The sequence below is a fragment of the Rousettus aegyptiacus genome, unplaced genomic scaffold, assembly GCF_014176215.1.
Source record: "Rousettus aegyptiacus isolate mRouAeg1 unplaced genomic scaffold, mRouAeg1.p scaffold_m13_p_4, whole genome shotgun sequence".
Classification (NCBI taxonomy): domain Eukaryota; kingdom Metazoa; phylum Chordata; class Mammalia; order Chiroptera; family Pteropodidae; genus Rousettus; species Rousettus aegyptiacus.
In genome coordinates this window covers 76,436,768-76,450,122 of record NW_023416307.1, presented here as the reverse complement: position 1 = coordinate 76,450,122, position 13,355 = coordinate 76,436,768, and the positions used below count along the sequence as shown (strand labels likewise).

Sequence of the window (13,355 nt, the reverse complement as noted above, 5' to 3'; positions counted from 1 at the left end):
TGATATTCAAGATATGAATATTAAAACAAGTAGTCATGGGTAAAGAGCAACAAAAGATGAATGTTTAAAATATTCTAGAGTTTGCAAGGTAGCTAAATGTCACTTGTCTATTACTGATGTAAAATATATATATACACATATACATACACACACACACACACACACACACACATACATACATATATATTACAAATTTACCGAAGGAAAATTTATCAATTTAAAAGTCTTAAAGTATAAAATTTTACCTAAAATCCAAATCTAGAAAGTAATATATAAAAAAAGCAAAGATGTATAAAAAAAAAATTAGGATAATGATCTCAAAAGCCTTGCTTTTAAATAATGATATTTGAAAAAAGAATGGTGGGCTATGGATGTTGATTAAAATTATACTTGAGAAAAATATTTAATTGAAATATCCATGTTTCAATAAATAAAGAAAATAATATTTCATATTTGTATAAAAGTGTAGCTACATAAAAACATCGGAATGACACACATATGCAGTAACGGGTGATGGTATTATGGGTGATTTTGATTTTTTGATCACAATGTTTTTTTGATTTTTAAAAGTTTTCTACAACACATATATATTACAAAAATTCAAAATATTTAAATGAATATCTAGGTGTTATTCCTTTCTTTGCTAGGACAAAACAAATCCATTTTATTTTAATAAGTTATATTACCACATAGCTCTATTAGAAGTTATTTTCTTGACTAAATAGATGACTCTAAGTAGTGCATAATTAAATTGCTTTTTAAAAATTGAATTTTATTTTAAACATACAGAAGGAGAACAGTGTTTGAAATAATCTTCTCTATACATAAAATGTTGTCTGGGGTCAATTTACATGTTTTCTGAATTTTCAGTATTTACTAGTTTCTCAGTAAGGTACTTGATGGAGGAGATTGGGAGATTGTTGGAATTGAATGGCAGGAAGGTTAGTTGGATAGACTAGAACCTGTCTCTTTAAGCTTCACAGCGTTTCAATATTCTTTCATATTTGTAATACTGAGATCCTAGTCATACACCTCAAGAAACACTGGATTCCTAAACAAAGTGGAACAAAGAGATTTCTTTTGAAAATATTCTTGCAACTAAATTATATATATATATATTCGTATATATGTATATATATTTGTATCTGTATTTATACCTTTAAATTTTTATTTACATCCGTTTCTAAACAAGTTAATATTTATCAGTGGTAATCCCTACATCCTAGTTGGCCTGTGGCTGCCCTATCAAGAGACAAACCTGGAACTTTTAAAGCCCATAGTCCCTCCCAAAGTATTAGGGAATTCTTTCTGTTTATGACACAGATTGTGATATGAACTGCTATAGCATAGAATTGCAGGACGGAGCTGAAAAGTGACACTTATTGGGCCCAGTGTTTTTGTGACATTATTAAAGTTCTTCCTTCCCCTGACTCCCATCACACACAGGCTCATTCATTACATTCCAGCTTTTGCCATTTTGAGGTGTTCTATGTCTAGGCTGCCTGTAGTCTACATGTAAATTTAGAATCTTTGTAGCAGGCCTGAGATTTTGCTTGAAAAACCAAAAGATGTGAAATATTTTCTGATCTATAAAGTAACACTACAGGTTAGGGGAGATCGAGTTGGATGTATAGCTGTTATGATTTGTTTATGATTTTGACAGAGGTATGTATGATTTTGTTTATGCATCTTTCTGTAACAGTGGCTTCTCTGCTTCTTTGACTGGTGGATAGTGTTCAGATTTTGAAAACTATACTTTTTCTAAAAGTGCCCCCGACAAACAACTTCCTTTTGGGCTTCCTTCTTTTCTTCCTTCCTCTCACCCTTCCTTTCTTCCTTCCTCTCACCCTTCCTTTCTTCTTCACTTTCTTTGGCAATTTTAATATATGCAATAGATCAGAAAAAAAGAAATATTTTTGTTTCATTTTAAGAATTTCTTTTGTTTTAACCTCTTGAAATATTCCCTTTCAATTCTCCTTCAAAAAATTAACATTGAAAGTTTTCCATGGCCCACCTAATCCTCCTGTCTCTGGACTATGATATATGCCATCACTTTTTCTCCGTGGTTCTTTTTTCCCTTGTATTTGTCAGTATATTTGAGTGTTTCTCTATTCTAAACAACAGCACCCAGACTTTCCTCAATGACAACTTTTCCAACTGCTAATTCTTCACAGGTGAGTTTTTTAAAGTCAGGTTAACTGTAATGGCTCCACTTCACACATGTTACTCTTCTGGAATTGTCCTTTCAAATATGTCAGTGAACTCAGTGACTTGTCCTGTCACCAATCTCGAAATCTCTATATGATTTGATTATATTTAGTGAGATTAAATAATTACTTCCTAGACTTTAAAACATGTCGTTTTATATTTTTTTCTCTTATTACTCCTGTACCGTATTGTATTCTTCATGTGTCTTCCTCCTACCTCACCCCTGCTCTTTTTCTTTCAAATGTACGTTTCTTAGAGTTTCATACGCCAGGCTCTGCAATCTTTCCTTTATTTTTTTCCTTTCTATTTTCTGTTTCAATTGCTGAAGTCATCTTTATTCTTATTTTCCAAAGCACTTTCTTCTTTGTTTTGCTACTATGGTCTCTTTTGTTTTATATCTTAACCTGGCTTACTATCCCATTCTTTAGGTTTAGACTGCATATGCCCTAACGATCTTTATATTTTTATACCTATCATAATTGGCTTTAAAATAGTTTCTTGGATTGAATTTCCTATGCTTTTAACATTTCAGAAAACTACTTTTTGTGCCCCCAAAGTGCTCTTCTAGATGAACTAAACAGGGATATTTTCTACGTATGACAACAGCATATCATGCCACATTCCCACTGTTTGCCTTTACTCTTTAACCTCTTTCATTTTCAGACTTGGTTAAGATTTGCCGCACCCTGTTCCAATCATGGGGGAGGAAGGCAGATATAATGTGGTTCTGTTAAAATCTGGAAGGTTGACATTTTAAAGATTTTATGAGAAAATTTTTCTAAAATTATAAAAAGAATCATACAGAAACATGAAAATTAATGGATTTTTACAGAACATATTATTCTATGACCTTGTTAAAAATATTCAATGTATTTAATGTTGCCAAACTAGACTGACTTTGCTCTTCATACATCAATCCCATGGTTCTTGAACTTGTCGAGGAGATGAAAACGGAGAGGATATACAGCTTCGAATACAGATGCATGATGGTGCTATTTGGCTTCTAGATGGATTTCTGCAGAGCTCATGGGTAGGGTTGCTTCAAGGCCACTCCACAAAAAGTTTCCTACATTTAGGTGAAAACTTGATTGCAAGTGGAAAGCAGCAGAAAGAGCTCAGGGCTCTTACCTGGAATAGAAAGTTATAGAGCTCTTTTCTAGAAATGGTAGCCCAGAAAATATATTTATTTTCTGTGCCTTAGAATATAATTCTCTCATATTACTTTCTTTCACAGGGAATGAAAGTGGCATATAGCTCATCAGATCACCTAGACTGAAAGTAGCTCAAGTTCTTGTTTCTAAGAATACTGGAAACAGCTTTTTTAGTTTTCATGAAATTTCTCTTTGTGAGAGGCAATTACTTCCATAATCAAATGTCTAATTATTATGCTGTACACCTGAAGTTAATATAAAATAATATTGAATATCTATTATAATTGAAAAATAAAAATAAAAAATATGTATACATTAGTATGCATCTATGATAGAAATAACTAAGAGAAGGTAGCCTTGAAGTATTAATCTGAGAGATATTTATCCTGGTTTATATATGGGCAAAGATGAGAGCTGAATGTCTGAGCTCTACAATGGAGAAATGTAAGGTATTCATGTCCAGGTAGTCATGTCAGATGAAAGATAAACCTGAGATTACAGAAGTTTCTTCTGAAGTCTCTGTACACCTGAACCAGAGTGTCTCATGCATTTGGTTCCCCAAAGAGGATAATTCTCTTAGAATGATCAATCCTCACTTTGAGTTTAGTGCATTAACAGTTAACTTCCGAGAAATTTTCTAAATATAAATCTCCTGAATTACAAAAATATTAATACAGGATTAATAAAATTATAGATGATGAAAGTTTGGCAGGTGGGAGGTGATTTGGCTTAAATCGACCAAACAATTGAACAAATTAAAATAAACAATGCTAAATTACTCCAGACTGGGAGGAGGAAGGGGGGAGAAAGAGTAGATCTTTCACGTTCTGAGTATTAAGTAGAAATCATTATAAAATTAATCTATATGGAACAAGAATACTGAGTATTTATAAATGCTATTTCAATCTTCATCAATTTTTAAGGCATTGGTGCATTTTTTTGTAGTATAGATTTTCTAGAAGCCTACATTTTTTATTTTTATTTTTATCTTGAAGCATGAACCTAATGTCAACATCTTACATAATTATGGCACATTTATCAAAACAAAACAAAACAAAAAAAATTAACATTGATACAAAAGTGAACTACAGCTTTTAGTGGAATTTCACCAGTTTTTCCATTAATGTCTTTTGGCAGTTCCAGATCCAATCCAGCATACCATGTTGCCTTTAGTCATGATGTTTAGATTTCTTCAGTTTGACAATTTCTCTATCTTGTCTTTTTTTCATGACTTTGATATTTTAAATAGTACTGATAAAATATTTTTGTAGAATTTTCTTCATTTCGGGCTTGCGTGATGTTTTCTTATGATTAGATTGGGTATATGAGTTTGGGAGAAGTGCATTATCTTTTTGAAATATTATTGGATTTGACGTGCTAAAATTTTGTTTGGAAGTTTTGCATTTAAATGAGTAACATTGGTCTATAACTTTTTTTTAAAGTAGAATAAAGTTTTTGTTTGAGTTTTTTATCAAAAGTAATGTTTGATTCATAGGACAAATCAGGAGGAAAATTTTTTATTTTGATTTACTGAAAGGGTATGTACAGAATTGGTATTATTTCTTTCTTAAATGTTTGGTAGCATGTATCAGTGAAGCAATCAGAGTCTGGTGTTTTCTTTGTTGGAAAGGTTTTAAATTGAAATTCAATTTATTGAATAGATATAAGGATCTTCAGGGTTTTTATTTATTCTTGAATGAGTTTTAGAAAGTTGCATCTTTTAAGAAATATGTCCTTTTTATTTGGGTTGTACCATATATTGGCATAATGTTATTCATAGTATTGCCTTATTATTCTTTTTAATATTAATAGAGTCTGTAGTAGTGGCAGCTCTCTCATTTTTTATATTTTTACAATTTTTTTCCTGCTTAACTTTCTTAATTTCATTGATCTTTAAAAACCAACTTTTGATATCCTTGCTCCTGGTTTTTCTTGTTGATTAATCTTCTAATCTGTATTATTTTTTTTCTTCCTACTTAATTTTGGTTTAATGTGCTCTTCTTTTTTCTAATTGCTTAAGGAGCAAGCTAATGACATTGATTTGAGAACTTTATTTCTAATGTAGTCATTTATTGTTATAGGTGTCTTTCTCTCCTAAATTCTGCTTTAGTAGCATCTCACACATTTTTATACATTGTATTTTCATTTATCATATCAGAATTTCTAATTTTCTCTTTGTCTCCATATTTGATCCTTGGGTTTAGAAGCATAGTGTTTAATCATAAATATTTGGTTATTTTTTCACAGATAGTTTTGTTATTGATATATAATTTAATTTCATTACTAAACCCGAGAACATACTATGTATGATTTGCACCTATTTGAATTTGAGACTTAGTGTATGACCTATAATATTTTGCAAATATTCTATGTGCACTTGAAAAGAATGTTTTAAAGTGTAATGTTCTGTGAATATCAATAGGTCAAGTTAGTTGATAGGATTTGTAAAATCTTATATGCCATTACTGATTTTCTGTTTGCTTCTATTCATTAGTGAAATAATTATTAGAATTTCCAATTATAATATTTTTATTAGACATATGTTTTGAAAAAAGAAACAGGATGAAAGAGCAAAGATCATCTGGGCATTGAAAAGGAAAATGAGAGATACAAAATAACCAGACAGCAAACTGTTGCCTTTTTATGATCACCAGGCATTTATTTTTTTATAAAAAATTTTAAGTAATTGCTCATTTATGTAATAAAATGTTTGTGTTTTTATTTAATTGTTAGAGTTAATTTTTTATGAAGTATTTTTGGTTATCAAATATCCTGTTAAACATTGATATTTAGGAAAATTCTTGATCCATATATATTGACTTAGTAAAGAGTGACTTCACTGAACTTTCTGAATTTTAATATCAATTACTTAATATATTATTAATATATTCCTGAATAATATATTAATTTAATATATTATTAATACAATACGCATAGAAATCATTTAATTACTATCTTTTTAGTAATTATGTACCCTTCTTTCTTTTCTTTTTCCTTCTTTACTACACATATTTCTAAACATTCCTAAACAACATTAAATCATAGTACTGATAGTGAATATGGGTGTCTGTTGTTAGATTATAATGGGACTGTCTCATATTTCAATACCAACTAAATAATTTTATTTCACTTTTAGATTGATATTTCTTTTCATTAACTGTTTTTTTCTTAGTAGTTTATTGAGTTTTATGAGGGATGGATGTTGGATTTCATAAAATAACTTTCTGAGCATCTATTAAAGTTTAATTGTAAATTATGAACATGACAAATTATAGTGTTTCTTAATAATAAATCATTACATTGTTTAAGATCAAGTTGGTGACAGTCAATTATCATCTTATTATAATGTTAGATTATGTGTTTTATTTAGGAATTTTGTATGTGGAATAAGTGATATCACTTTAGTTCTTTTTAAATTTTGAAATATTTTGTCATATTTTAATATCAGAATTATTTACAACAGGTTACGGAAAAATTTAGAATATTTTTATTTATCATATCCTGAAAATTTCATATAACATTATAAATATCTCTTCATTGAAAGTTTGAAAAACTCAACGATAAAAAGAATTTTGACACGGAGACTATTTGTAAGATAATTCTTTCATAAGTGGTATTTATTTTCTTGTATAGTTTTAGCTTCATTCAAATTTCTAACACTTGTTGACTTATTTTTTAATATTTATATGCTTTAACAAAGCATAGTTTTTGAAATGGGAATGTCATTTGCTGAGCAAGACTGAAATTTGAAAAATTCGTAAATGTTATTTTCCTCTGGTCTTTGTCTTAAATAGGTTTTTAGTTTCAGTTGTTTTAAATTTCTTTCTTTCCATAGGATAGCACAATTTTCACAGTGTATTCTCGTTTTTTCATTTTTTTAAATGTTTTTCATTACATCTGTGTCCCAGAACTTGGTTCATCCTTTAATGTTTCACCTTTCAGTGCAATTATGTGTCAGATCTGTCTTTTCAAATTAGCACCAAATTATGCATTTAAAAATTTTTATTGAAGTTAAGAAATAGGAAAGCATTGCATAAGTGCTAAAGCTCAATTGTCACAACATGAATTTAGTCATACAATAATCGTCCAGATCAAGAAACAGAACATTATTACCACCTCAGTAGTTTAGCATTCCCCTTTAATCTGTGTCCTTAGATGTAATATTATCTTGATTATTAACACCATTGTATGAATTTATTTTGTACTTTCATATATAAAATTGTGAAGTTTATTTTTTTGTATATGATTTTATTCATGCAACATCTTTTATATGAAATTCATCCATGCAGTTGCGTGGTGCTGGGTTTCCTGTTAATTTTCTTTGTTGCTTGGTATTTATGAATAAATATATCGCAACTTATTTATCTACTCTACTATTTAATGAACATCCTAGTACATACATTCTGGTGCAAATATTTATGCATTGCATGCCTGTTGGGATGTACCTAGGAGTAGAATATAATAAATATATATTTCCCTGTAAGTATACACACACAAACACACACACACACACACACATTAATGCCTATAATCGCTAATTCTTGGCTTTGTCAGTTTTCATTGGATTTTAGAAATATTCTGATAATGTGTAGTAGTATTTCGCTGTAATTTAAATATGTACTTCACTGATTTCTATTGAGGCAGAGCTTTTTTTTTTTTAATATGTTAGCATTTGGATATCCTCATTTCTGAAGTGCCCACATTATAATTGCATTATTTGTATTTTTCTTAGTAACATGCAGAGGTTATCGTGGATTTGAGTCTTTTTTTGATATATGTATCATAAATATCCTTTTACATTCTTTGATTTGCCTTTACTCTTTCTAAATAATAGTATCTTTTGATGATTGGGAGTTCTCGATTTTAATTTAAATCATTGTTTTTCAGGTTTTTTTTTTCGTTTGAAATCTTTGCATAACTCAATGTTGTGGATTTATTCCATATTACCATATAGAAGCCTGTTAGGGTACCACACAGTGTACAGTGGGCTGAGCCATTTCTCCCCTCCTTAAAACATTGGATGTCAAACCACATCATGCTAAATCCAGCAATCACAAGTAACTTCAGTGTTTATTACTCATGCAGAAATAAGCAAAACAAAGAAAATCTTTGAGTGAGCAAAAGCTGTATCTCACCAGCAAGAGTTTGCTCTTGGAAGTCTGGCAAAGGAGAAGGAAGAGAGTGAGTGAGGTTATGGGAGAAAGATATGTAGAATTTAATGTAATAATATAGTAGTTTAGATGTGATGTGCCTATAGTATAAACTGAAATAGTGGAATTGGATAGAAAAAAGGTGGATTAAGACATGGGAGAGGTAAAATCAACAGGTCTTGATATCTAAATGGTTTTGGAGGGTGAAGCTATCCTTGATGATTTCAAAGATTCTGGATTAGATGACTAGGTTTTAAAACTAAAATAAAAGTTATAGAAAAAGGACATTCCTCTGGAATGAGAAATAACTTTATCGAATGTTTTGTATTTGAATTTTCTTTGAAACTTTGGATAAAAAAGACTGATGATTAGTTGGAAATATACCTTTAAAGTCAAAGAAAAACGCAGAACTAGAGACAAAAGATTAGGAAGTCAGTTGGTGTGTAAATAATATTGTTGGTATTTAAAAAATTCCACAAAGTATGGTGCAAGACTTAAAAACAAGTGAATTAAGATAGCAATAAGATGGTTTTTAAAACAAATGTAAATAAGATGAAATATATGAAAAGATACCTTGACATAAAAAAACACACATTCCAACTGTAACAGAATCGATAGTAAATTAATTGGATAAGTAGGTATACATGAGGAATAAATTTGTCCATCAGAAAGTTGGTTGGTAAGTCATAGAAGCATAGAAAGAATTAGAAAAGTAAATTCTGACAGTTTTAATTCTTCAAAGACCTAAAATCCAATGATTTAATTGGCTCATTCCAGGGCCTATTGCAATTACTCTCACTATTTTTTGTTGTTTTTGTGTGACCTTAAAACCTGAGGAACAAACTCTTAACCATGAAGGGTATACTAAAATAATGTCACGTTATGTGCTGCCTCAAAACATTTCAATCTTTCCTGAGTGGTAATGCTTGCCTTTCTTTTAGCCAGCTGCAAGTTTTCTTTCTTTTTTTTTTTTTTATAGAGTTTCTATAGTTCATTTTTAATCCTAAACATAACTAATGTGATACTTAGGAATAAAATGAAAACAGAAGAGAACTGGTGATATAACTCTGAGAACTTTAAAACTAGATACTAGTTTTAAAAGATAGTAGTCAACAGTTTCAAAAGCTGTGATGGTGACAAATAACAAGACTAAAAGTATGCAATAGACTTTCAACTAGAATTATGCATTTTTGGAAGTAAGCTAAAAGGTGATAATGATGGGCAATTTAATCTGAATTGAAGATCAGCATTTCAGAAAAAAATCTATTTCACTTTTCTCTAAGATTCTCCTATTTTATGCAACAAAATTATCACATTTTTTTTTAACTTAAGCAATCATTAAAAGAGTACAAGAAATAGCTATTATATTTTATTGAGCATTTTATAGCCTAGGCACTGTTACAAATTTTATATGTATTATCTTATTTAGTCTTTAGCTCAATAAATTAAATATTTTATTCTTATATTTTACTGATGGGAAACTGAAGTTTAGAAAGTTTAATTCAAAAGTTTCACACAAAATAAGTGGCTGAGATTTAACACAAAACCTATGCTATCATCGCTATAACAATATTGTTTGAGAAAACTAATATCTCTATTAGGAGCTCTTCTCAACTCTCTTTACTATTTTTCTTAAACAGGAATTATTTCCTCAAGAGGAAAAAAAAAAAAAACTCTAGGAACTAAAAGAAGACAGGATAATCTCAAATGGTGATGCTTTTTTTCTAACCTCACCTACAATTCAGTTTTGAGACACTTTATAATATTTGGGAATTAACAGAGAGGTTACATGATAGAAGTTAGAAACCACAAAAGATTATTTAAAGTATCCATTGTTCATGGAATGCAGCTAAAAGAATCTACCAGTTACTAAAACATCCCCACAAACCAACTTCTTTCAAAAAGACTTCTACCACTATCACAAGATGGTGCCACTAGCATGTCATGATCAACACTTTGTACCATTAGAACACTCTTACCAACTGGCCACAGCTAACTCATTAACACATCAGCAAACAGGTAAAAATCTAAATCAACCCAATAACCATTCTGCGGTTAGAGTGCAATCTCATAGTAATCACCTTGCAACGCCTCCACTAAGTTCTAACCAGAAGGTGCAGAGGTCCCCTCCCAAGTCTCAGAACACAATTTCACCGGACTTCTATAGCGGGGTTCTGAAATCACCATTATCCCACTCCAAACATCAGACTACACCTTCACTAGACATCCACCGGAGAACTTCGCAGCCTAATTGGAGAGCCATGAACTCACATGTGTTCCACCTCAAACCTCAGACAACGTCTTCACCTGATCTCAACAAGACATCATCATCACTGGAGTCCAATCAAACAGTCTTGAGCTCACAATTATCACTCCCTAAACATCGGAATACAACTTCTGTAGACCTTTGCTGGACATCACCTTCCCTGAAGTCAAATCAAAGATTCTCAAGTTCATCATCATTCTCCTTAAAACATCAAAAAACACCTTCCCTAGACATTCTCTGGGCATCATCATCTTTGGGACCTAATCAAAGAGCCCTTTGCTCAACATTCCCTCAGTTCAAGCTTCGGAAATCATCTTCACTGGACAACCTTTGGACATCTTTATTAGAGCGCAATCAAAGATCTTTTAGTTCACCATCACTCAACTCTGTACCTCCAACAAATGACTTGCATCAGACAACATCTTTGTTGCAGCCCAAACAAATGGCTCTGAGTTCATCGCTACCTAACTCCAGACCTCAGACATCATCTATTTTGAGCCCTAATCCTTGTAGTTTGAATTTACCATTGTCTAACTCAAAACATTCTATCTACCAGACTCAGAGTATGCCATTATTCCAGTCCAAATCTCAGACGGTGCTTACACTCGATCATACCTTCAGGTCCCTGAGCTCACCAGTTGGTCACTCTAAGTTGAAGAACACCACTTTATCAAATGACAAACACAGAGCTACCGATTTATCTTCACCTCATCTCAAACCAAATGTCTCAGGTCAATCATTATCAAGCTCCAAATACTGCATCAGAAGCATGGCTGCTTCAACACTGGGCTCTAGAATCCAGAGTAAAAGCATCTTCGATCTTTTTTCAAAGGCAGATTCAAATAAAGAAATTTCATGGACTTTAGATTATGTTTATCCCTGCATTATTAAAGGTGGAACTGTTCCTGATGATGTTGTAAATAAAATTATCAATTCTCTCTCTAAGACCAGAATCCAGAAGGATCTCTGTAGGCAGATTCTCTTTCGAAGGATGAGGGGAAGGCCAAATCCTTATCCTGGTCCCCGCATTTCATCAAGTTATGTGATTTGCTTAGCTTGTGCTTCCTGCATTAAATCTCAGTGTTATCATCTTACAGGAAAAAAAGATCCTCGTGCTGCAACGTTATTTGTCATACCAACACCTGAACCCAGTGCTGAGGGACAAATAAAGATGAAATTAGTTTTTATTCTTTCCCTACCAGAGACTTCGTTCTCATCTTGTCTACCATTCTCTTTGAAAGAAAATCAGCCTAATGAAGCTCTTGAAGATAACGTTGAAGGAATTGAGAAGATACCACAATTTTTTCCTACATCTGAACCTGATAGCACTCAGGGGCTAAATGTGAAGGAAAAATGGCTGACAGTAGTTCCTGAAAAGAAAGTTGTAAGCCAACAGCCCCAGGCTATTGACTGGCTGCTTTATATTAAGAAAAGTAGTAATTCTCAGCCACAGACAGGGCTGCCGCCTTCTCCCTCCTCCATCTCTTTCTCCTCATGCTCCTCTTCATCTTCCTCTTCCTCCTCCACTGCACCCTTCTCACCCATTTCTTACAAAGACCCTCCCACCTCTGCCCTCTCAGATTGTGTGTTCACTAAGCTAATTAGTTACCATCGGTTGCCTCCAGGAGTCTCCTGGCTGGAGTTTATATGTAATAAAAATCATCAGCCATTTCCTGGAAAAACACATCAAAGTCAATCACCACCTCCCAAAACAAAATCCGTAAGAAAGAAAGCCATAGTGAAAGGGCCAAAGGGGCCAAAGACACTTTTCAAATTTTTTTCAGGTAAAGTTTCAAAATGAGTGAAATCTTGATTAAACTAACTTTTTGTTTCTTTCAAAGCATTTGACCTCTTAGTTCTTTGAGACTAGAATTTGATCTATTATGCTTATTACAGTTCTTAGTAATAACTAACTGGGACTCTATATTTTAGCTGATGCTGCACCTAGTTAAGGGGAAGTATTACTCTTGCCTATTTTTCAGTTAAATAGACTATCATCTCCTAGAAGCCCAAACTGAATCTTTTGTTTTTAACCAAATGTCTGGCTTATAGTAGCCACTATATAATCATTGTTAAATAAATTAATCATAATTGGCCACAGACCAGAAATACCTCATCTGTCTTGCCAGAATAGTATACAGCATATTGTTATTTCCCTTCTTCACAAGATATGATCATGACAGTATCCATAAGCCAATATCTGCTAATCTGTTTACCTATCTCTAAAGAAAATTCAGATAACGTTCAACAGGGAAGAATATACAGAGAGACTAATCTTTTCAGTTATGTGTTCTTAGGGAAAATTCTTCTATGCTAAGATTCCACACTCTAAAATCCAAGAATTTATTCGAGCTTAGTTAACAAACCTCAGGAGAGAATAAGTAGCTAATATAGATAACCCTATCTCATGCTGACTGTGCCATATTTAAATTATAGGCTCTAAGGTCACCTGTTCATAATTTTCAAAATGGGTTAATAAAATGTTTTAAAAATGTTTTGTTCCACTGGGTCTACTGGTAGCGGGAAGAAAAAAGAGTTGTCTTACCTGCTCACCTTAAGTGATCATCTCTATTCCCAAAG

General features: G+C 31.9%; 1 protein-coding gene across 1 annotated transcript; it reads left to right on the top strand.

Annotated features, from left to right (window-relative positions):
- The first annotated feature begins 10,434 nt into the window (after positions 1–10,434).
- On the top strand, positions 10,435–12,576 carry LOC118601726 (casein kinase 2 subunit alpha' interacting protein). The gene has a single exon (XM_036219663.1). It carries the CDS (start codon positions 10,435–10,437, stop codon positions 12,574–12,576), a length of 2,142 nt encoding a protein of 713 aa, XP_036075556.1.
- Positions 12,577–13,355: the final 779 nt, after the last annotated feature.

Coding starts and splice junctions, on each gene's coding strand:
- LOC118601726 (XM_036219663.1), top strand. CDS start 10,435: ATGGTGCCACTAGCATGTCATGATCAACACTTTGTACCATTAGAACAC.